The sequence below is a fragment of the Manacus candei genome, unplaced genomic scaffold (genome assembly GCF_025592945.1).
Source record: "Manacus candei isolate 608988 ecotype Guabito, Panama unplaced genomic scaffold, ASM2559294v1 h1tg000008l, whole genome shotgun sequence".
NCBI classification, from domain to species: Eukaryota; Metazoa; Chordata; class Aves; order Passeriformes; family Pipridae; genus Manacus; species Manacus candei.
Window position 1 is genome coordinate 31,771,442 of NW_026138056.1, and position 26,272 is coordinate 31,797,713.

Consider the following 26,272-nt stretch of genomic DNA (forward strand, 5'->3'; position numbering starts at 1 on the left):
AGGACCATAACTCATGTACTATGCACACATTCTTGTTATTACCTCAAGCATATTTTGTTTAACAATAGCAATATATGTAACTTGAGAACTATAATAATAATGTAGTTTTCTGATATTTTTCACTTGTAGGTTTTATTTTTTTAACTTGTAGGCTTAACCTTGATTGTTTAGTGAATAAAATAACAGTGACTTAATTCTCTCCATGCCACAAGAAAAGATTTAGACACCTAGTGAAAGAATATGGACTTGAAACGGGCTATGGAAATACTGTGTTGAGTGTGCTAATGTATGCAACAGCTGTTAAGGACTGTGACTTGAAAGTTTTCTGTGTTGAGAGTTCAAATAAACAGTGATAAAGAAATGCAATACTTATTTCAGAATGAATGAGGTTTACCCTCTTCTAAGTTGCAATCTAGAGTTTAATCCCTTCTTGCTTTTAGGCCATGAACACTAAATACCTGAGTTTGATTCAACCTTTTGTGTAGTAGGAAACACCCAAGAAAATGTATTTCATAAATGTATGCTGCTGCCTGAAAAAAGTCCATACCACTTTTTGCTGATTTCCATTATAACCCCCCCCCTTTTTTTTTTTTTTTGCAGCACTTAAGAAACTTTGTCCTAACTACATGGAAATAGAGTTCTTGGTCTTGCAATGGAGCTTTTAATGCTTTTATTGAGCCATTTCACTGTGATTTATGGTTGTATTTACGACCTGTGTCTTAAAAAAAAAATATTTGTTTTTATGAATAAATTGTGGATAATCTCTGATTCAGAAAATCAGTTTTTAAAAGGATGTGACATGCATAGCTATACAGATGTCCACAAAACATGATGGTATGGCTGAGAAAGATTTCAGTGAGATGGAAAAATGTAGTTCCAGGCATTGAGAAATGTCTTGGTTCAAAAACATATCCTCAATTTGTGCTGACAATCCCATAGTAATGCCGTAGAAACCAGAGCCCTCTATATGCCCCAAGTTCCAAGCCTGAGTTCACACATCCTAAATTGCTAGGAAACCTAGTAGTAGAAGAATAACATGTCAGTCATCTTTTTGGCAAAGCAACAGAGGTATTCCAAAAAGCTAACTATTTTGATTATGCTCCCTTCATAGTCGATGGAAGGCTTCCCTGAGGAGAGATTCAGAATGACTGTGACAAGTTTCTGCTGTGAATTGCCTGCAAAAGGAGCCCATTTTTCTGCTTTACCTGCACAGGAAGCTGATGGAATTTAGAAGTGAGCTTTAATATTTTCTTTCATGATGTTGGTACAAAACGTAGTTGTGTACTAATGATGTTTCATAGGACATTGGATTTGGAGGATGAAAAAGTAGGAATGATTCCTGTACTGGAAAATTTGAATTATTTAGTCTAAGTAATAGAAATGCGAATGCATCTAATGCTCCATACTGCAGACATGTACTTAAAATCAAATTGTAAGAATTTCTTCTGTAGGTGCTGGGATCATCAGATGTAGATGACAAAAGGATAAATATCAGAGTGTTTAGTCAACAGCAAGATACCTATGAGACCTATGTAATCTGGCTATGAAAAACATAGGTGCAAATGTAGCTTTAGAATGCATATGACATACTACCAGGGAATGAAGCATTAATATTGGGATATAAGCCAATGTGAGAGTTATTCTGACCAGCTATATTCAAAAGGTGAATTCATGTAGGAGACTCTATATAGTCTCTTAGAATGGTCAAGGCTGCTGGGAATGTGGCTTTAAAAATGACAGTAAAGCAGATTGAGAGGTAGAAGAATCATTGTCTATAAATTCAAATTTTGGTGAAGAACTATATAGAGAAAAGAAGTATTTGAGCTGCAGAACAGTAAGAAGAATATTGTAAGAAGAAAAAATGTGAATAGAAACACAATGAATTAGTATGAGTTAAAGGTCTGAAGAAAGTTTCTAAGCCCTTAATGACCGGAATTCTAGGCAGCCTTTTAATATGAGTGAGTAGCAACTGAAACAAGCATGATAGACTTCAAGATTGTATTAGCTAGGATCATAGAAACTGTTGTAGGCTATGATTTACAGGAAAGCAAAAGAATCTATGCAGCATGACAGTAGACCCTTTTCAGCAAACAAACTTGAATTATATAAAAGGTTTGGAAAGTGAATAAGTGATTTAACCTGTATATTTACCACCAGGTCCACTACCACCATAAATCTGAATAGCTCAAATGCTAAGAAAGTGAGATTCTGAGATAAATATATTATCTTAAAGTCTTGGAACAAGTTGTTGACTCATTAGATTCCACTGAATTTCAAAAAGCTCTTAATTAAATTTTAATTTTCATTAGCAGTCTTGAAAAAAGTATCTTCCTTTGACCCATCATCTGTTCCTTTAGTCATAGAATCATCAAGGTTGCAAGACACCTTCAAGATCACCTAGTCCAACAGTCAACCAAGCACCACCATAATCATTCTTAAACTATATCCCCAAGTACTGCATCGAGATGCCTCTTGAACACTTACAGAGATGGTCACTCCACCACTTCCCTGGGCAACTTATTCCAATGCCTGAACACTCTTTCAGTAATTTTTTTTTTTTCTAATATCTAATCTGAACCTCCCCTGACAAGGGAAAATGTTTGAGAGATACCCATCTTTAGTGATCCAGAAGATTATGTCTTTCTCTATTTGCTGCATATTTTGAAATACTAGCATTATATTAAATTTTCTTTGCAAAAAAAAAAAAAAAGAACTAATTACATTTTTATTTTAATTTTATTTTAGGATTGAGTTATTCTTCACAATGAAATTTGATTTTAAACTGGTTACTTTTGTCCTACTATGAATTTTCTTACATATTTCATTAATGTAAACATAGTGATATCATAATATTTGGGTGGGTTTGGTTTTTTGTATATATATATATATAAGCAAGAATGGGTCATAAGCATTTATAAGCTTCGTGTGGACATCATCATGGCTAGACTTCGCGAATGAAGATTAAGGAAGGCTCTATCCACGTTTATTACAGGCACGCTGTCATGTGGACAACATATAAATAAAACTTTCCATTGAAATGCATGATTTTCCCTTAGTTCAGAGTCTGTACAGAAATCATGCTTGTTTGGGCCCTAAGTACGTGTTCTTAAAATAAAATGGAAACACTGTCCATTTCCCAGGTCTCATGTTGTATTCATAAAGCCAAACAGTTATGGAAACAACATTGTTTAAGGAAGGTATTGTCTGTCAGAGTTATTTACTGGTATTGGACTCAGAATAAACTTCCTGATGGAGTAAAGTCTGAAATCTAATAATCTAGGCTGCATGAGATTCCTCTTGTTTAGTTCAAAGATTTGTCAGAACAGCTTCTTTGACAGTCATCCTAGTTATTATGTCACAAGAGTCTGTGAATCCTCTAATCTTCTTTACCCTTCTCTCTCAGGAGAAGTCTGTCTCAGTACTGAACACTCACTGAGGTACCAGATTAAAATGTGAACAAGATTTTATTTTAATTAATAATTCTGCAGTAGGAACTATGCAAAGAAAGTAGTATGAATGTTGAAGGTATCAATGAGCTATGAAAAAATCACCTTTCTTTAAGGCAACTGGTGATATAAAGTTGTTTAATTGCACTAGATTTTTACTATGATATAAAAAAATCATAATTTCTAATACTAATTGCTTTAGAACAAAGGTATAATATTCTAAGGAAGTCATTGGGTCTTTCTTATCTGTAAGTAAATAAATCAATCTGGGATATCTTCCACTTATCAGGAATTTTTAAAGATATTGCTCATCATATATACATAGTGTTTGTTACATTCAAACACATTCAAATGCAAACTCGTAACTTATTTACATAAGCATGTAATAATTTATGCCTACATAAAAAAATGTCTTAGAGCATGATCCAGTGCTGCACAGGGCTCACAAGCAGCACAGCACAAATCCTTCTTCCAATTTTCTATTCTTCAGTTTTTATTAATACGCAGGGAACTAAAAGCTAAAATTAAAAGACCATAAAATTTCCCATAGTGAATTTTTTAAAACATTGCAAAAAAAAGTCTCAAATTCGAAAAACTTAATTTTCATTAGATGCTTTCATTTTTCATCTGTTTCCATACAGACCCTAAAATAATCATAAAAATCATAAGACTGTAGAGAAGTTTGAGACATCCTGTAAGCCTGGTCCCCACAGCTCAAAGTAGAATGAGGTATACCTGATAGATTCTTGTCTAACCTGTTCTTAAACATGTCTAGTGATGGCTACTCCATAATCTTCCTAAAAAATTTATTCTAGTACTTTACTACCTTCATTTTACAATTTCTTTTCTCAATGTAAATGTCTTTCAGTACAATTTGTCCTATGCACTGTGAACATGGAATAAAACGTATTGTCTCTTCTCTTTTATATCACTCTTTGGTCGTTTGCACATTTTTGTTTTCTCACTGTTTTTTTTTGTTTGTTTGTTTCTGGGTTTGTTTTTGTGGCTTTTTTTGTTTATTTGTTTGTTTTTGTTTTATTTTTTTTTCAGAGGAAAAAGATTTGGGACAAAGGTAATAATTGTATGCTGACTAAGAGTAATAGTTAATTTTATAATTTTCAGTGTGCAGAGATGTGCGTACCTGGATAAGAATGTTTTAGCTGGTATAAGCTTCAGGAATCTATATTTCAACTAGTAAAGTTAAAAGAGAAAGAAATAGTGGTGTAGATTCAGCATGCATGGCAACTAAAGTTGCTCCTCTACTGGGAGCCCTGGTAGACTTTTACAATATGCTGAGCTTCATGCCACGCACTATTGTTGCCTATGCTAATTATATAAAATTACTTTGGTGCAATTGTCTTTGTTGCAATTCTACCTTTATTGGTGGTAAATTGTTATGCAGCAACCTGTGTAGAAACTCACTTGATGTGCCTTTTCCAGGATCACAAAGAAATATGGTGAGAGAGAGAGAGAAAGAACCCAATCCTCTGAAATGATTTCCAGTTACCACTATTTAAGGCCATGTTTTCCCCTTCTGCAGGTGTCTGATACATTCTTTTCCAAATTCAGCAAAAAAGTAGGCATATTCCCTGCAGACACAGATCATCACACCTCTCCTGAGTATCATTTACCCAGGGCACTGAATAAGATTGGGCTGCCAGATTTGTTTGACTTCTCATCTCACCCTCATGTCTCCACCTGTCACTGTTTCCTCTGGTCCTCTCTTGGGTTGTACAACATAGGATGTTTTAAACCTAAATCGCTCATATTTGGAAAATGAGTAAATCACTGCAGACACAGTATTTTAATAAAACATGTTGGACAAAATTAAATATAGGCATGAATACTTACACTTGTCATGAAGTAGTAACCAGTTTTCTTTTACTAAATAATAATAAACATTATGTCTTAGATTTATATGCCTCTTAGATTTATCAAGAGAAATCCTGATATATTTGCAAATGTTTGGTACAAATGTGATTTAAATAACTGCAATTTATATTCCATACAGTAATGTACCTGTCACAATGCTCATTACTTTGTGTTTTTTTTCCCTGAAAATGACTCAATACATAATAGCAGAGATAATATTTTGAATAAATTATAATTTATTCCTTTACAAAAAAGGTTACTTCTTGCTTTGAAAAATATTAAGTCAATGGAGGATTTACACAAAATGCTTTTAATTAAAGAAATAAATCAGTGGCAAAATATTACAAATTCTTACATATACTAAAAAGAAAAAGAATTTCTTCCATTTATACTGCCAGAAATGAATATATATGGATATTATGACCATATAATTTAAAATAACGTCATGAAAGAAGAAAAAAAACAGCATTTCAGTCTGTGTAATGGCATTCCTATCCCTTTACTCACTTCATTTAATCTTCAATGAAAAACTTCCAAATTCTCTACCTTTTTAATTTCAGGCTACCTACTTGATTGTCATGCAGACTGAATGGCATTAAATAACGTGGGTAACTGCATCCTGCAGAACAGATGGAATTTAAAGGCTCTAGGAAAATACATCTCAGCAGTAATTACAGCAAGTTTAATCCATTTTGGTACAGGCCGTACACCATCACCTTTCTATTTAATTTGTAGATTCTCAATGTAGTCATTGCAGAAATTTAAATCCAAGAATTAAAAGTGACAGGCTCTGAAAAAAAAAAATACCTAAGCAGAAGGAATATAAGTGCCAAGAAAAGTATTTTTATTTTCTAACATATTAATGTCTTTTCAGTCAAGCTTACAAAATGCACTGGATGCATTCTCTCTGTTTACAATTTCAAGCAATGCAGTGATTAGCTGTAAACAACTGAGGAAATGTGTTTGTAACTGCATTTTAACAGAGATTTTTGGAAGGCCCAGCATTGACCTTGTTTTACTTCATCTCAATTGAGTTGGAGTTTAGTGCCACGAGTATGATCTTCTGTGTCCCTACAGGAATCAAGGATTTCTGGACACTGTGGAGGGTTGTTACTGGGTCTGTTTCACCAGTGTGTGGAGATTTTGTTCTTGTGATAGGACATAGTTTCACTAAGATGCATCTACTTGGTGAATTGATGTGTTGTAACTAGTGTATAGCAAGCACTAATAAGCATGGTAATTTTCTTGGTCAAGGTAATTGAGGTAAATGAAGTGCATTACTCACTAAGAACATGCTACCAGCAGGAGTTCTCTTTATTAGCCTGGTTGTGCACCACATAGAAAATTGCCTCTTAATCTTTGTTTTGTTTTCCTTTTTTGCTATTAGCCAAATTAAAGAGGAAAAAATCTCCTTTATGGGCCTAAGAAGGACTGGTATAGTCTATTAGGTAATAGGACGTGGCTATGAAAAGGGCGAACTACAAGCAAGAAATTCAGTCTTCCTGAACCACCCGTGTTCATATGGCAGTTTGCAGCACTGAAGCTCCCTTTTGTTTGAAAATGTGTTTCTGCATTTGAAAAAGCAAAATCAGAAGAGTAATCTTTCTGGGTGCGAATGTCGAATTTTTTTTTGTATAATTGTTAACATTTTATTAAAATTTCTTTAGTGCGTTTTATATTAACTTATTCTTTTCATAATAGCTAGGTTCTGAAGGTGGCATATCAGATATAATACTTTGTTCCTCTCTAATCATAACTGAGAATGTATAAGAACTTGAGGTGAAACCTAAGAGCACAGGAAGTACCAGTTACTTACTGTATTTTTTTATTAATGTGTTCTTGGATATTTGGCCTGCAAATATGGATTATTATTTTACGCAGCATTTTGCAGAGTGGGGTTCATGATCTTTGACTGGGGTTTCAGAGTACTGACTTAGTATAAATAGTACATTGTAATCTCTTTGATAATCTGGGAAGATGAAACACTCTTACAAATTTAGCTGGGCTTAAAGGCTTTTAGAAGACATAGAGGAGAGAAAAGGTCATAGAAGCTCTGTGTGTCCCTCCATTTTCTCTCATCTATCCTCTCAGATGCTTTGTTCACCATTCTTCCTACTTTTTCCTGGACTTGCTGTGACTTCTTTGTCTCGTTCCCTGATGCTCGACATCCACTATTAGTTTTTCCTTAGGCATCCATTTCCTCTCTGCTTTTATCTGCCAAAAGACTTTGTGCAGTCCTCTTCCTCACCGGATTTATCATGCCACAGGCTCTGTATTTGCTCCTAGCCTTCAGTGTGGAAAGAGTCATGCAAAGGTTTCACATTAGCCTCTCCTGTGTCACTTTGTGATCATCTCAGTCATGGCTTTCCGATTATATTTTTTTTGTTAGATTTTGGACTCCAAATAGTATTCTCACAAAGCATTTTGTCACTTTCTTTTGTGTACAAATGGCTATATTCCTCTGCTGGCATAGGCCAGGGGCTTGTCCTTGTGAGTCCCTGGGGACGTGCCAAGTTTGCTTATGTGCTACCAGTCCCTCACAGGAAATGTTTGCATGGCAGCTAAAAAAAGGTGAAGGATTGTGTGTGCACATACGTGTTTTTACAAACCCTCCACGACAGAAAGGAATCTGCTTATGTTATAAAGCCTGCAATGATGCTTTGTGCTAGTTCCTTGTTAATAAGACTCCACTGTCTTCTATTACAGTGCAAATGAGGTCCTAAATGTTCTTATGCTTCCGCATTTCTTGTTGTGAAGAGAGAGAATAGTCTTAGCCTGCCATTCCAGAGGTTATCATTACTCAGCAAATAGTTTGTGCGAGCCCACCTCTCAAGCCTGTCAAGGTCCCTCTGGATAGCATCCAATCCCATCCATTCCCTCCAATGTGTAGATCACACCACACAGTTTGGTGTTGCCCAATACCAACCCCAAGGGACACCACTCATTACTGATCTCTATTTGAGCAGTATCCAAATGTAGATTAAACAGTGACAGGGAAAATTCCTGGCCAATGGGACTTTTAGTTGACTGTCCTCACTATCCTAACAGTTCTTGGTATGGCTTTAATTAATTAAATTAGCACTTTTCCAAATAACTCCCAGATATGGAAATACCTAGAAATTAGCAATGAGCAAATTCTTTGGGAGGAATTTTTTACTGTTCTAGTTGACTTCAGTGTTGGACAGTGATTTGAGCATGTTTCATTTATAGCTACTTTTGTTGACTACCTGTATCTATTTGACTCAAATTCTCATAGCTTTTCTCACATGATAAAGGCAGTTGATTTCCTTAAAAATATTCTAGTGAGCAGATCTGAACACATAGACTCAAGAAAGCAGTAACTTTGATCAGGAACAATTTCTGAATAGACTTCCGTGAACCTTCAGAAGCAATTAATTAAATTCTCTCAAAGGCATATTTTAAAAATTATTCTCCTTCAAGCTCATACAATAGATCTGTTTAGTTTAGTTTCATGCCAATGGGATGACACCAGCATCATGCCTTCCAAGCTCTACTGCAGAATTTAGTGGGTAACTGTTTTGCCAGTAGAATTTACCAAATATTTACTGTATTTTTAGAAGCCGCTGCTCAGATTAGACTGACTAGATTTATCTGGATGCACATATGACACTGAGTCAGAACAGTTATGAGAAGAAAATGTTTAACGTAAACATTTTTAATTCCCTTTTAACAGACAGATTCTGTTTCTAGTAATAAGCAACATATCTCTTTGTTTCATAAGCATATAATAATTATGTTAACCATGGTTACAGGATTTACCAGTGGAACTGTGTCTAATAACATATTGTACAATGATAAAAAAAAGATTCTTTATCTAGGTTTTAATTTTTGACCTACTAATTCCCATTCAAATTACTAAGTTATTTGTAACATTTCCATTCTTTCTAGTCAATTTATTTTTAATTGCATGCATTATTCTATAGAGGCATGTGCAGTAGCATTTTGCTTGATTATTCTTTGTCACTGCAGTACAAAGTCTGTCTTGGCAAAGGAGAGGAAATAGGTAATAATCTTTATAAATTACCTCCATGTCAGGGAAAGACTTTAGTTTTGTGTCATCAGGATAATCAAAATAAGAGAAAGCAAAGACAAGCAGGAGAACTTTCTACCCTTTTTTAGACTGAGTGTATCTGTTTTTCTCCATTCAAAGTGATCTCAAAAGGCAGAAACTTCATGAAGCTTAGCAAAGGAAATATAAGTTTCCATACATGGAGTGCAATAACTCCATGTGAGAGGAAAGGCTTGGAGCTGACTGACTAGAAAACAGCTTTGCATAAAAGGATCTGGCGGTCCTGATAGACAAGACATTGAATATGAATCCACAGTGTGTTCTTGCTGCAGTGAAGACTAACTACTTGCTCTGATTTAGAAAAAGCACCAGGGGTGCAGAGCAAAAGGAAGAGAGATGACAGAAGCAAGTTAAAGCAAAGGAAAATTTAATTCTACCTAATTTTCATAATAAGAGTGGTCAAATGGTGGACTAAATTGCCCAGAGAAATGGTGGAAACTCCATTCTTGGAAATATACATTCACAATTACACTGAACAAAGTTCTAGGCAACCTGATCTAACTGGGAATTGGTTCTAACCTCTAAATGCTCTTAGCACGTGTTTGGACCTCATTGCTTCTGAAGTTCTTTAAAGATCTTTATCTTCAGCAGTGACAGAGACAGTGGCATCAAGTGCAGCCTCAGCAAGTTTGCAGATGACACCGAGTGGTGCAGGTGACACACCTGAAGGATGGGCTGCCATCCAAAGGGACCTGGACAAGCTTAAGAAGTGGGCCCACAGGAATCTCATGAGGTTCAACAAGGCCAAGTACAAGGTTTTGCCCTGGGTTGGGGTAACCTCCAGTATCCATACAGGCTGGGGGATAAATGGATGGAGACTGGCCCTAGGGAGAAGGACTCGGGGTGCTGGTGGATGAAAAGCTGGATATTGGATCCTGGACTGCATCTAAAGAAATGTTGCCAGCAGGTTGCTGGAGCTGATTCTTCCTCTCAAATCTGCTCTACCTGGAGCACTGTGTTCAGCTCTGAAGTCGTCAGTGTAGGAAAGACAAAGACCTGTTTTAGCAGGTCCGGAGGAGAACCATAAATATAATCAGAAGGCTGGAACATCTCTCTTATGAGGAAAGGCTGAGACAGTTGGAGTTTTTAAGCCTGGAGAAAAGAAGGCTTCAGGGACATCTTTTTGGTGACCTCTTAGTACTTAAAAGAGGCTTACAAGAAAGATGGGGACAAACATTTTAGCAGGTCTTGTGGTATGACGAGGTGTTTTAAAGTTGGAGAGGGCAGATTTAGATTAGACATAAGGAAGAAATTTTTTACCATCAGAGTGATGGAACACTGGCACAGGTTGCCCAGAGAGGTGGTGGATGCCCCATCCCTAAAAACACTCAGGGTCAGGTGGAATGGGTCTCTGAGCAACCTGATCTAGTTGTAGTTGTCCCTACTTATTGCAGAAGGGTTGGAGGAGGTGACCTTTAAAGATCCCCTCCAACCCAAACAAGTCTATGATTCTACGAATCTGTGATTCAATAATGAATGTAGACTATTGCAAGATTATTGTTTTCTAGACTTCATATTTATCACTATTTTAGCAAAACAGTCACCTCAGCTTTTTCCAAAGGTTGAATGACCCTAGATTTTCCCCTGAAGTAATATTACTGTTTAGTTTATTTGTCTCTTCTCAGAAAGAGGTAGTACTAATACTCTGGTTGTGGACATTAATACTGATTTAATGGTAGAACTAAGAAAAAAATATGCAGGGTAAAAAGTTTCAAGTCAGAATGATGTGACAAACATTCCAGCTATTCAGGGCAGCATTCTGGGACCTTGTTCTTTGCTAAGGTAGAGTAATAATAACTGAGCAGCAGCATGTTAAAATTAGCATATAATCATAGTTGAGCAAATCCTTTTTCTCATTCCTGCAATTTAGGATGATATACACAACATAATAAATGAATACCTTATAAATATGTTGCCTTAGAACTGAAATAAAGCTCTTCAGATCTTTACAGGAGGATTAAAGAATTGACATACGGAACACAGAAATATTAGGTCATGATGTAAGGGAAAAAGCTTCAAATTTTTTAATTGAATTTACTCACTTAGCATCTTCTTTCCCATCTTTCAGTTGATGCTCTTCCTGTTGAGTTGTCTTAGCTGGTTCAGTTGAGTTTTCAGTTTTTGAAGGCTCAGGTGCTTTTGTTGATCCTGTATCTAGAAAAAAATTTTATTTTTTTGAGTAGAAATTTTTAAAGAATCACAGTAATACTTTTGAAGGAATCACATTTTGTCTGACATTTCTGTAGTGGACAAGCACTACATGACACTGCTTCTGGGACCTGACCTCTGAACAATTTCCTGCATAAATCTATTTCAATGCCAGCTATACAGAACTTGTTTATGATAAATACACCTTTTAGAATATGTAATTTACTTGTGGTTTTTAAAATAGATGCATCAGTAGCCAGCTCAACCATGGTCAATACAGAGCTCTTCTATATTTATGAGGGACAAGAACTCATGCAGTATGACAGAATTTTAGTGTGTGCTTATTTAAAAAAATTGTAGAGGACAGATAGATAGACCTGTCCAGAAACGCCTTGTGAAATACAGGAAGAAAATGAAGAGTAGCTTATTTGCTTATGCATAGAAATGCTAATGACATTATTTATACTGCAGAGTTTGAACTGCATTGTTGTTGCTTCAGCTGCCATGACAGTCCTGTTTGTTGCTGAGTAAATTATGATAGGAATATAACATTAAGGATGTGAGTATGTCATACTTTGGCTAGTATGACATACTTTTTGTTACTATCAAGTTTTTTAAAGGAATCGCAAGTAGGAAGCTTGTAGAGTTTGAAACAAATGGTATAGTCTCTTGCTATTTAAGTGGCCTCAAGTGATGATTTTTTACAATTGATCTTATATCTTTGTTTTAAATTTTTATGTTGAAAAATAATTTGATAGCTTTCATCAGTCTGACACTTTGCGTAAAGGAGGGACAAGCTCAGCCTTCATAAATACTTTCACTACATGATTATAGAGGAAAAAGCTTGGCAGCAAAGCATCTCAGTAAATAAATCAGGAGCCTGTTATGTATTCTGTATTCTGTATTTTAAGTTTGAGACATCTCAAAGAAAATAAAACCTTGACTATTTTGAATACATAGTGTAAGATTACTTTTCTGATAGTTAAGCTCCATATTTAGAGAGCTATTCACTTCAGAGGGGTAAAGGCAATTGCAACATTAAACTGTCAAGCTACTTATCTGGAAGGTGGTTGCTTGAAATTGCATTGAAACAAAACCCTGTGAAGGACTGTGGGTCAGTTTGTTTACAACACTGGATATACCAAACTACCCTCCCAATTCAGATTTGGGATCATATGTTCTTCCATGCATCTATTAAGAACAGACACTATGTTTCTTGAGCTAAGTTTCAGACTTCTACCACACAGACAACTGATTACAGGACCAATGGGGCATTTCTAGAACTTTTTCTTAGTATTTAGGTTAAGAAGCAAGAACATCCTATGTGAATCCTGCTATTCTTACAGGAATTCATTTCTTTAACAGGATCAAGGGCAAGACCTAGACAGAAGTGTCTGTGTATGCCAGAAATGCTCAGCCCACAGTCCAAAAAGCAGCTGAAGTGAGAAAAAGAAATCCATGTTCCCCAATATGCTGGTTAACTGGGTTTTGACTTAGCAAGCTTAGGGGTTAATTTTCATATAATCCCTTGAAGAAATGTGGCACTACGGAGTATGAAAAGACAGTCTGCAGGATTTGTATCACTTATAACCTTTAAACTGGAAAGATTTTTTTGAGGAATTCCATTTAAAACTCCGATATTCAACTGAATTTTATGGCTTGAATTCAAAACAGTATCTTGCCCACTTAGTGAAAATGCAGATTATTGCTTCCTTTCTGAAGCAGTCAGTATTGCAGTACTATCTTGAGGAAAAGTCTGTTGAAAATATGTCAGTACTGAATGTTTCATGAACGTTACCTGAAGGATCTGCCAGTGAATTTTCAAGATACAGAATAGCATGCATTCAGGGAAACGAAGACTGCAAAGAGGACTGTTACTGTTCCTATCCCCAGGAAGGTTCAAGAAAACATGAGAGAGTTTCTACAATTTGATTTCAGGCGTTCAAAATTCTTTTCTGGGAGATCCAGCCAAAGAGACTGGTTTTTTTTAGGAAGGAGGGATTTTGAAGTGGGTTCAGGCTTCTAACATAATGAATACGTTCTCACAGCAAAATAAAATTTATTTCTCCTAGGCATTTCATGGAATCCTATGTAAGAAAATCACAGAGGAGCCGCAGTTACAGAAAATAAAGGGGGATTGGACCTATTTATAACAGACTAATTTGTGTCTTGCTACTGAACCCTAACCCGTTAAATTTCAATTTAACCCTTTCCTCAGGGGATCTCTACAAATTATGCTAGTGACTGTGCTCTCCTTGTTGCACAATCCTTCTGTGATTTTGTGGTCAACATGAGATGATTTAGAAAAGATGATGCAAGAGCCAAAAATTTCATCACTTACTGCAGTTTCTGGTCCTTTCTGAATTCATGGTTCCCAGTTCTTCCTGCCCTGACTCCACCAGCCAAAAAGCCATGTACTCAATCAAGAGTGAAAGCAAGGCAAATCTCAACATTTCTGTAATCATATCACTTTGGGAATTTTCTTTGTTATAGTAGTTGCTCCTAGTTGCATCTATACTGGTATAGGATACAACTTGATATGAATAATCAGAACAGTGAAATGCTGCTGAAGGTATGGCATCCAATTTGTATCTGTCAGATATAAATATCTGGCATATCTGGCAGATGTATTTCAAATGAGGTCTATTGTGATCCTCTGAAATTAATGACTATCAGTAGCTTGAGTAAAGTAGTTTGACTCATGGAGTGTTTCTTCTGGTTTAATTTTATTCTAAAGGAATCCAGTTCCTAGAGGTTTTTTTGGTGGAAAAGGCAGAGCACAGCAGGGTATAATCAGATTTTTTTCAGAAGGGTATTCTTCATCTCAAATAAAGTGCCTGTGTAGACATATTATTTAGTGTAATGGGCTCCTGAATAAGACAATCCTCTGGAATGACAACATGTATGAGAAGCAAAGACCTCAAAGTAGAAAATATATAGTCCTTGCACATAAAAATTTCATTGCAGAAGGGTAACGACTCCTCAGCCTGCTAGATATTCTCAAGGAATTCAGTCTGATATCTGAACCCAGACTGACCATTAAATGCTGACTGGACTCAGACTGATGGAAAACCTTATAATCCCAGGAATATTCCAAACTTTCACATACAAAAATTCATAAATTTCTAGGACTTATACAAGGTTTATTTATACTAGGATTAGAATAGCACGGCCTAGCACCACTACCAGCTAAGTGTTAACTTTTAATTGTCTCTTTCTAGGTGAAATTGTGAGGGCTATCTGTATAATCACATTTACAAAAAAAAAAAAAACAAACAGTTTCTTCTTCATGGCTTAAATCTAGCTTGTAGCCCTCTGACTTATGTGGCCAAGCCCAAGGGAATACCCTTAAGAACAGCATGGTAGTTTTTTTAGGGAAAATTTAGCATACAACAGTTAGTTTCCAGAATAGATAATGATCCATCAGGTAGATGGCAGGCTTACAGGACAACAAAGAAATCTTCTATTTGCTCTGCATAACTTTGGTCATGGTAAAGAAATCATGAGTGTGAAAAAAAGAGGCGGAATCATGCCAAGGCACCAACAATGAAAGAAATTTTCAAAACATATAGACCCATGCTTACTCAAAAAAATAACAGACTTGAGTTTTTCTAAATTATTTCCATTCCCCTTATACTGGAATAAAGGTAGGTTAAGTTGTGAATGTATCAGTAGTAGGAGTTGAGGAATGTAGCTCACTGGTGTCTACATATTCTAGATATTTGGCCTGCCCAGGAGAATAATATATTTTAAAACTGAATTGGGTAGGTGTTGTTGGTTCTCTTTTAAGAAGGAAGGGGAAAGTGACAGTTGTGGAAATATTACTTTGTGGGCAAAACAATGTTTAATGGAATCCCTCAAAAAGGTATCAGATTAAATTTAGAGGCCCACTGAAACCATGTCATATCGATGATCTGTCCAGGAGAGCAAGGAACAAGGAAAAGACTCAAGTCATGAGACCTGTTTGTTTACCTTTCTTAGTCTTTCAGATTTTTCTCATTTTTCAAGGTTTTAGTTCTTCCAGGAGAGAATTAGGCCAGGAAAAAAAAATTTTATTCTTTGGCCATGAATACTGTCATGTTCCTTCCAGCAGTAGAGCATAAGATTTTTATTTTCTACCATAGTAAGTAGTTAGCAAAAAAGAAGGGCTAAGTCTGTCATTTTACACTAACTCATCATTTCTTCTTCTTCCCAGTCCTATTGTGTCAGGGATGAAGAGGAGACAGAATTTGAATGGTGGAAGAAAGAACAAGAGAGGTGTCTGGAGATGAGTGACGTCCCCGACACAGATGACAACTACATCACCCCGATTTGAGAGTTTTATACTCATGTGTTATGGACATTTAGTTAAATTCATGTTTACTACTTGTTTGAACCCTTAAATCAGTTTTATAAAAATCCCTTGTTATGTATACCCTTGTTTTTCCCTTTCCTGATTGGTTCAAATTCGCTACATTGAAGCGGTTACTCTCCCAATAGGGAAATGTTCCAACCCCTTTTTTCCTTATATGGTTTTCATTAGCATACTCCTCCCTAATTCCACCCCTTTTCCCAGACCCTTCCATCCCAACCTTATAAAAGCAGGTGCATTCTTAATAAAGCGGCCATTTTCCCTCCAATCTCCCAAGAGTGGCTTGTCCTTTCTTCTGCAAAGGATCCTGACACACTATTTCTGCTGCTACTGATGTTGTTCAAAAGCCCTAGATTTGCAAAAGGTAATTACAACCTCTCCAGCCTGACTAGGACAGCTCCTTCCTCTTATTCCCACCAAAGGGCCGTGTGGAGACTGAAGTGCTGAGATGCAAACCTGTTGTTCAGAGCAAGGGAAGAGATTGCCTGAGCAAGCACTGAGCAAGCAGCTGCAAACAGCAGCAGGACGCTTAGGGATAGAAGAAAAATCACTTTGCACTGTGGAGACAGCAGCCCTACTGGTAATTTAGTATCAATATCCATGCCTCTGGAACAGTCAGACAATCTGAAGGGACTTTCTGCAAGAAAGTAATAAAATACAGACCTCTCAGTCACTAGACTGACTTTAAAATTTGTATTTCTTGGATCACTTACATCCAGCACACATTTCGCAGCCATAGTAACTGGCCTGTATCATCAGAAAGATATTAGCCCTATTGAAAATAAAAAGTGAAAAAAAAAAAAAAAGCAAAATGTCAATAAAAAATTAGTTTTTAACTATAAAGATATGAATAAGTGTCGGCAGCAAGATAGCAGCCATTTGAGTCCAGAACAGAAAAAGTTCTTCCCTTCAGGAAGGGAAGAATTTCTTCCCTGGAATTCCCAGCCAGCTCCATTGCCTTGTATTAGCAGTCTGATCGTAGTCTTATCTATGCTTCCCCTCACATCTGTAGTGGTTGGATATATGTGAAGGTAGAACTTGTCATGGTTAGCAACTACTTATATAAAAAGTGGAGTTCCTGGGCTTCTTCTTGGGCTGTTCAAAAGCACATTTTAGCACAACTTGATCGTTGGCTGACATAATCTCACTTCATTTTGAATTCACAATATATTGTTTTACAGAATGATTTACAAAACATTGACTTGCTTGTATGTTTGTTTTTTCTTTGGTGGAAGCTGTATTTCCATCAGAACACCCTAGTATAATGTCTGTTTTATATAAATTAAATGTATAGTCAAATACTTTCTTTTACTGCCTTGTGGCTTTTACAAACATGTAGGCATTTTAAAATACACTGATGCTTAAAAACTACTATATGATCACACAATGATAATGTTGTACTAAATATAGTTAATTTACTTGTTATGTATGTAATATAGTTGTAAATATTAACACTCAGTTCTGATGTTTATGATCAGGATTAATAAATGTTTATTTAAAGAACATTTAATGTTGGTTTTTTTTGTTCCTTTGGTAATGAAAGTAGTCCTGAAAATCTTATTGCTCTGAACTTTCTTGATCAGATTTTCAAGACAGCAGAAACACAGAATGGTATTAGTCATGGTAGAGAAAAAGACAAATATAAAGGAATACTTTATTTTTCTTCTATTGAATACATACATTTAATGGTTGCCTGAAAACCTTGTGTAGCTTGGTATTTCTGCTCTGTGCTGGTTTTGGCTGAGGTGGAGTTAATTTTCCTTACAGTGGCTGGTATGTGCTTATGGTTTGGATTCGTGCGGGACACAGGGCTAATAATATAAAGATGTTTTTATTACACAGAGCCGAAGCCTTTTCTGGTTTTGTACTGGCTCGCTGGTGAGGAGACTGGTGTGCATGGGAGGCTGGGAGACGACATAGCTGGAACAGCTGACCCAAACTGACCAAAGGGATATTCTAGACCATATGACATTATGCTCAATATATAAAGTGGGGGAAAGAAGTAGGAACAAAGTTTGGAGTGATGTGGTTTGTCTTCCCAAGTAACCATTACATGTGATAGAGCCCTGCTCTCCTGGAGATGGCTGAACACCTGCCTGTGGGAAGAAATGAGTTAATTCCTTGTTTTGCTTTGCTTGTGTGCATGGCTTTTGCTTTCCCTAATAAACTATGGTTATCTCAACCCATGAGTTTTTTAGCTTTTACCCTTCTGATTCTCTCCCCAATCCCGCTGATGGGGGAGTTGGGAGAGAGGCTGCGTGGGGCTTGGTTGCTGGCTGGGGTTAAACCACAACATGCTCATATGATAAAACTATTTTAGTTAACATACGAACAACGTTGGCAATTTTAATGGTGCATGGAAATACTTGAGGGTAGACAGCATTGTTTGGAACAGGAAACACTGCGTAAAGACATGGGTAGATTCTGCTAGTAGGAGACAGTGGTTAATGTTTGAGAAATGTTTTTTTTTAGCAGTGACATATATCCTTTAGAAACATAGTTTTAAACACTTAAAATCAGTGATTTTTTTTGCCATTTGCTTCTACTGCAAAGTGTTAAAAAATTCAAAATAGGTTAGAAGTCTCAAATTGGCTGTTAAGTGTTATTACCTGCAAAAGCAGTTTCTCTTAAGTAGAGTAAAGATTGACTTTACATTTGAAGCAGTAGAATGGGACTGAGAGAACTGGTCTACAAATTCCCTGTGATACTTTTGACATAGTTAATAATTTCTTGATTGTCCTTGCCTCCCAGAGGTGTTCTTGAGCTATCCATAAATGTCTGAAAAACGGCTATAGAGTCATGAAGATGTCAAGAACAAATAAACACACAGGAAACCTATGGACGAAGGAGAGAAGAGACTTCAGCTCTGACATTACAAAATACACAGCTTTATGACTTTACAAGAAAAATTTTTTGAACAAATGCTATGAGCAGGGGAAAAAAGTTCAGAAATCAGCAGGGGTGAAGTGAAACAGTCAGTAAGTAGGTCCATCTTGACTCTCAACTTCAGTGGCTAACAAAAGTATTATATAAGCTTATTTTTTATGTAAAGAAATAAAGATTGCATGAAGAAGCTGAGTTTGTTTTCCTAGCATTTAGACCTTTCACTCATGTGAAAAATAAAGATCTGAGAGGAATTAAAGACTTCATATCAGCAGGAGTGAAAGCAAGCTGATTAAACATATTTAAGTTCTTGGTAATCTTTAAAAAAAACATTTTATGGGAATAATAGCTGCCTGTTTTCTCAGTGCCAGTAAAGAGTATGAAGGATAAAACAACAAGGAATAAGATTATTTCAAAGTCTCTTTGGATTGACAGGTTTAGTTCATTGGACTGCCTCATATTATATCAGATACATAATTTGTATTTTTTGAAATATAAACTACTTATTTAACCCTGGATTTTGAGGTGCTAGGGGACAGGTTTTAAAAAGCAGCTTAAGAGTCAGATTCATAAGAGGCCAAAGGGAGATTTTAGCTGCAAAATTTCACATTTAACTCAAATCACCCTTCTCAGAGGATTATAACTCAGTTGTAGTCCATGTAGATTTAGTTAGTACCTTATTAACCAGAATTAGCCAGAGTTTTACAGCAATGGGAGTTTAGTACCCTGAATAAATGTATCTACTTCATTTCTGTCTACAGGAAAAGAGTGACCATCTTTTATACAACAGCTAATGATCAAAACTTTCCTCTGAGGAGATCTGAGTTCTGGGCCTTATTTATTTGCAGTAGGGTCAAATACCTGTTGGGAGAATTAGTTTTTCCTTTTTTTAATGATTCAACAATGTCATTGAAATCAAACTGAAATCAAAGTTCTTCATTACTATTTTAATTAACTTATAGGTTGGTTTCATGATCCACTTTGTATTCTATTTTCTTACATTTCATAGCATTTTGCATTCTTTTCTGCACAATGATCCAGAGATTAGGAAGGACACAGAGTTTCCTCCCACATCTCTCTAGTCTAGGTAATTAGGAAACTCTATGGGAATGTGAGAGACATAGGTTTGAACTCTCTTATTACGAAAGAGGCAAGGTATAGCAGCTAGGCTAATATGTGAAAGGGGCAGCTATCAACAGCTTCTGGTTTGGTTTTTTTTGTTAGTTAAAGATTTAGTGAATTATCTTTGAATACCTAAAAGAAAGTGGGAGAGAGTCTGGAGCAGAATGAAGTTCCTTTTGAGCAGCCCTTCCTTTGAGGCACTGCACTGCTCACTTGAGATGCTTTCCAAAGCATCTAGGCTCTGAAATACTAAATATCACTGAACATTAACATGGTAATCTCCCAGATGGGGTGTTCTGTCTACCTTATGATCCAGAGATGCAATTGCAGCATGTATAGAAATACCTATGGTAGTTTTGGTTTAGCTTTCTCACTCAAGTCCTACCAAGAACGAAGCAATGTCAACATGGACTTCAGTAAAAGCTGAATAAATGTGACTGTGATTCTGGAAAGAAATCTTTGAGACACTTGTTGATTTAGTAGAAACAGCAAGACCAAACCCCAGAATATTGGAAAAAGACTATTTTCTAGTAAGGGAAAAGTTAGAAGGGGATGAGGATAGACTTCAGAACAGAAGTACTTAAATGTGGTGCTGAGAACGTTTAGAGAAAAGGAAAAGAAAAGGGATGAGCTGGAAAGAATCTTACTGGAATTATTGGTTAGGAAGATGAAAGAAACTGTGAGACAGAGAGTGATAATGCAGTCAGCAGTTAGCAGGTGGAGGCTGGATGTGTCCTTCTAAATAGTATAACCACCAACAGAGCTATTGAACAGCAGTAGGTAAAACAAGGGAAACATTTGTATAGCCAGTCAGTTATGGGAGGTGATAAATATGCAAAGAAATTATAGCAATTGGATCCAATATCACAGAGAACCTGTAATTAGGTGAATCACACTTTGTTAAATACATAAGAAAATGTGGGGAATAAATTTAAAAAATTAAACCGTTATGGAACAAACTGACTAAGCACAGACAATTAAGAATGAACTCATCATGCAGAGGATTACTCACAAAGCAAGCTAGTGGGAGAGAGCAACTGAGGAGGTGGAGATGGGGCAATGAGTAGCCAACAAAGAAGCCAAAAGTACCAGGTGCTGCTGAGTGAGGTAAGTGGCCAAGTTTTAATCAAACAGGCTCCAATGGTGCCTCCTGCTGAATCCTCATCTGTGCTGGGGACGTTGTGCTGCTTTGTGAAGTGTGAGGAGAAAGAGAGAAGGTGATGGCTGGTTTTGGTCATGTGAAAAGAAGGGGGTGTTGATTTGTATGGAGCTGCAAACTGATACTATGATTAAAGGCTTTACCGGTTTATTTCATTCTGATTATACCAGAGAAGCTAATGAGAGATTGTGGAAAGGCTTTTCTCTAACTCTTTTGAAGTTCTCCATTTAGCTGTTCTCTCTTAACTAATGTTGTTTGAGCCCTGGCTGTGCTTTTAATAATTTTCTTCAAATTTGTACCTACATCACAAAATGCTTTCTCAAGTCCCTTGCTTACCCACAGGTATTCTTATTATCTTCTTCTAGAAGCTGTCCATATGATTTGTAGGTCTGATACAAAGTCCACAAAATTTTGCAGGAGTTTTATCTAGACCCTCTTGGGACCTGCTTGAGTTCAGCCTCCCTTTTTTGCCCAGAGATAAGGGAGTTCCTTTTTCAACTCTGATCATAAGGATGTATGTACAAGAATTCATAAGCTTTTCCTCAGGTGTGGTGCCTATGTAAATTCTCTGGCTTTTATAGCTGTTGACTATCTAACTCATTAGTACCCACATGGCTGTTTGAAAATGAGACTTAAAGTGCTTTCCAGAAAACTATGGATTTAAAAGTACCCCAAACAACCATGGAGCCTAACTATGTTGTTATACTTTTCTAAAGTATGCTATCACTTATTTTATATTTTAGAAGGAAAAAAAATCACAGAATATGCTAAGTTGGAAGGGATCCACAAGGATCATTGAGTCTAACTCCTGGCCCTGCACAGGACAGTAGTTTAGTATCGCAAAATATAGATTAATGAGTTATATTAATCTGTAAAATTAGATTAGGTTTTGGATGGATACTTCATTCTGTCATGGGATAGCATCTGTGATTTAATGTTGCTAAAAAGCCACAAAACAAGAAATTTGATTTTTTTCCATTGTTGCTACAATTAATTCATGTCAGACTTTGTCTTCCCTTGATTTCATGCTACAGATATTATATAACAAGATAATTGCATTAAATCGACTTTGTTTAAAGTTTCATTATATGAGGAAAGGAATTGTGATACTTCTTATGATTACACAAAGCACAAGTAAGGATTATGAAATATCCTTGTAGTCTTTTTCCAATCTCTCCTCTCTCCTTAATTCATCTTTGTCACAGAAAGCTTGAGGTTCCTCATCTTTGCTTTGCTGCATCAGTGAAATGAACATGAACTGCTCTCCCAAAGAAAAGCATGAGGTGACAGGAAAACTGGACTCTGTGTTTTTCTCTGGTACAGGAGGATGCAAAAGGAAAAGGCTGCACCACTAATGCTGTGAGGGAGGGAAGAGAGGACATGGCCCAGCAATAGTTGTTGCTTCACCTGAGCCTTTCTTTCGGTAGCTGCTGTAGCAGTCATTTTGGCTCTGGTATAAGCAAAATAGGCTTGGTTGTTGGAGGTGGTGGAAAAGGGGAGCAGAATAGCCATGACCAGCTGCTTAGACAAGTGAGTACCTCGTTTTACTGCCCTGAGCTCTATGTTCCTGTGTTCCAGTCCTCAATGTCTTCTGAATGGTGATGGCAAATATTTTTAAAGACTTTTTTTTTTTTACTTATTTGATTTTTTAAAAAGCATTTTAAATAGCTGTTCCATGAAATATATGAACATCAGATAGTTTAAAGTCTGTCTTATCTTTGTGGGTTTTTAATGCATGTGAGAAATATACCCAAAAGATACATTTCAAATATGCAATTTTCTTTCATAAGCTACTAAATACTTATTTTATAAATACCTTTACTACTAAAGTAAGATTTCTAAGTCAACTTACAATAAGAGGAAATAGATTTTCTTAGACTAGCTGATTAAAGTGGGCAAATTCATGAAGGGACTGTGTGCTCAAAAGCTTGTTACCTTTTGTTATGGTTGGATACTGCTCCTATTTTTGTAACAAATCATTGGTCTGGGGTCAATGACAATTCAGAGATCTCAATTTCTTCCACAAAAAAAAAAATAAGAGCTCCTGCCAGAGCACTTAAAGGAACAACAGTTTTATTTACAATGCTATATAGTATACATATATTTTGTCCAGAAAATCTTTGAATACTCATAAATAGCTTATTACTCACCTTGTTGGTTTGGTACTGGTTCTGCTTTATTATTGGCCTCTGCTTTCTGTGGTTCATCTGTTGTTTTATTTTCATCCTTAAAAAAATAAACAGGATTAGAAACTGTAGATGCTTCCTGTTGAGAATGATAAAGGTGGTTTGATGTCTGCAACATTTTTGTAGGAATTGGATTAACCAAATTGACCACACACTGACTGTCGCTCCTTGGTGTTCTGTCTGTGTTTCCAAATGGATTCACAAAAGGACTTGGATGCTGAAATCAAAACCTAGTATCTCCACATCCTCTGTGCAAACTCAGTTGCATAGAGTTCTGCTGCTGCCTGTTCACAGAGCTGACTTGCTTCTCTGAGTTAGTCACACTTCTGCCTAAATCTTCTGTTGGGCAAATACACCTGGTATGTTTTGATCTAACTTACCACAACGACAGATCTCAATCTTAACAAAATACTGAGACAGTATCAACTTTCACTGCAAAAAAATAATTTTCTCCCACATTTACTGACTTAGATCCATGAATCAAATCCTTTTGTACCCGCACCTTCGTTTATCTTGGCTTTGACAGAGTGATCTTTGGAGGAAGGAGTGAGAAATGCATGGGAAGTCTTAGGTGTTCACAGTACTATGTAACAGCATACTGTTAATCAAGGCCATGAACATTTGTTATCCCAGATAGAATAAATTGTTCTGGTATCATGCTGATTAATAGAGAAAGATAGTATCAACATATGGAAAAGTTATTTGACTTTAGGAGCTTTCAGGTCTTCGTGCACTTTTTTCCCCCCTTTCCTAACTCAGCGAGCTTCTTTTGTTTGCATTTCTGGGATTAAATTGGGGTTTGTCTTTTTCTATGAAAATATTTGTGTTTTTCTGTCTGTTTTTATTCAGAGAATCAGAAATCGAATTTCTAATATATATCTACAAAATCAATATATAAAAAATTAAAATTAAAATCCCAATAAATCTCTGTGCACACTAGAAGTACTTGCATGATGTTTTATTGTATATGTTCTTTTCTTTGTTTCAGGGCTCCCTCCTAATAGCATAATTAAATTAATCAGTGCCTTAATTAGTACATTAATCAGTTACCAGATATTATGTAAATTTCTTCTTTTTTCTTTGATGGTATTGCCTTGCAGGCAGAAAATATCTTGATCCTTGATCCATTCATCTGCCTCTATCTTAACAGTATTTTGAATAGTGGAGGCTGATGGTGATACGATCTGAGTGTTGCGCTGATGTATGAAATTATTCTCACCAGAAGAGTAATTCATGTTTCCAGTGAGATCTTTTCCTAGAGCACTTTGTCAAGTGAGATACTAGCCTGCACAGGAGTCACCTGTTGAGATTCGGGATTTTTCTTCTTTCAAGAGAGCATTTTATTGACGCTAGAAAACTGTATTGTAAAAAGAAGCATGAACAATGCCTGTAGATCTGCAACATATGAAGGTTATTGAATACAGATATTTTTGCCATTTTGTGTGCGTGGCAGTGCAGATATGCCTGTTCATCTTATTTATAACAATGATAAATCAAATCCGAGTTGTAGTTGGGTTGGATTAAACTGCACTTCTTCTAGAGGTTATACAAACCTATGAACTTCAGAAAACATCAGTCCTAGGAAGTGATTCAGCCTTATAAACGTTTATGTTTCTATCAGTTTTACTTAAAACTGAAAAATTTATGGAACTCTTGTACATGTAAATCAAGGCTCCTAGACGTTATGTCTGAGTCTTGGTATATGCCCAACTGTTGAGAACGTGTTAAAAGAAACTGCTTAATTAAAATTAAATTTATAATGGAGGAGTTTCAATTGTTTCAATAAGCATGAATTCAGGTTAATAGCTCAGGCTGATACTAAAGAATCTGTTTCACTCCCCTAATTATTTGGCGAAACCCTAAACTGTTGCCATTATGCCTTGTAAAATTTTGATTATGTCAGACTGGAAAAAAACAGAACACCCTCTAGGACATTACTGGGCAAAGATAAAAATTCAAAGGCAACAAGAGAAAGAGTATCCATACTTTTGTTTAAGTTTAAAATATTCCATTAATTAAATTGAAAAGAATGAATTAACTTTTATAGTAGAAATACTTAATAAAAATTTAGAGTGTAGACTAATATGACACTGTATTTTTCAAAGAGGAGTTACATTAGTAAAACAAAGCTGAAAAAAAATACTTCTTAAAAAAAACTATTCAATTACTTTACCTTTCCAACAGTCATCAGGAAGCAGGCTGATCTATACCCTTATGTCATTGCAATATTCAGAAAGGACACACTGGCATTTCTTGCCGGAAGGAAATAAAATGCAGAGGAATACATCAGCATATGAAAAGCAGCGATACCAGTATTTCTAATTCTCCATTTACAATGTTGATCAAAACCTCTATAAACTTGTACTATTTCAGATTACCCCTATTAATAAAGCAACTTGCAAACAGAGAAAATCTGTATTTTTTTCATAAAGAAAAGATGGGAGGGAGGAGAAGAATAAAGGCAGTATATTTGAAATTCTAACTTTTGGCATTTATTTACATAAATAGTTTCTAAAGGTAGAATAAATGAGTCTGTAATAGACCACAAAAACTATACCTGGCCTGTTGATGCCTTAGGTGGTGGAGGGGTATCTTCATTCTTACGATCTGTTATCTCAGGTGCTAATTTTGGCCTAGAAAAAATTGATCTTAGTTTTCTAAACATCTTGCCTCTTCAAGGCTTCTGCACTGAAGCCTTTATAACTCTTTTACCATGAACAGGTTTATAGCACATGTTTTCTTGCCATCAGTAATCAAGCCAATTAGACGCTTAATCAGATCAGGTCTGATTAGTGCCTCAAAGAAATTCCTTGCACGGTCTGTTTCAGTGACATTTTTTTTGTCATCATTAATACTTTCTTTTTTATATTGTAGACTAAGTTATTTCTAGTCTTGACAGTTACACTATATACAGCTCAACTTTTCATGCAAAAATTCAGAGAAGAACCACTTTCTGTTTCGAGTAAACCGGTGTCTAATCTTTTATGTATTGGATATTAAGGATTTAATTTATAT

The 26,272-nt window shown here is 36.0% G+C and overlaps 1 protein-coding gene across 1 annotated transcript in view; it reads right to left on the reverse strand.

The window, feature by feature from the left end:
* CNGB3 (cyclic nucleotide gated channel subunit beta 3) overlaps positions 1 to 25,924 on the reverse strand; it is a 60,202-nt gene extending 34,278 nt beyond the window's left edge. The window contains exons 1-3 of the mRNA XM_051776018.1: positions 25,815 to 25,924; positions 23,222 to 23,297; positions 11,451 to 11,562 (exon numbers count right to left, since the gene is read on the reverse strand). Of these exons, the coding sequence (XP_051631978.1) occupies positions 11,451 to 11,562; positions 23,222 to 23,297; positions 25,815 to 25,922 (296 nt within the window). The 5' untranslated portion in view covers positions 25,923 to 25,924. The remainder of the gene's footprint in view (positions 1 to 11,450; positions 11,563 to 23,221; positions 23,298 to 25,814) is intronic.
* Positions 25,925 to 26,272: the final 348 nt, after the last annotated feature.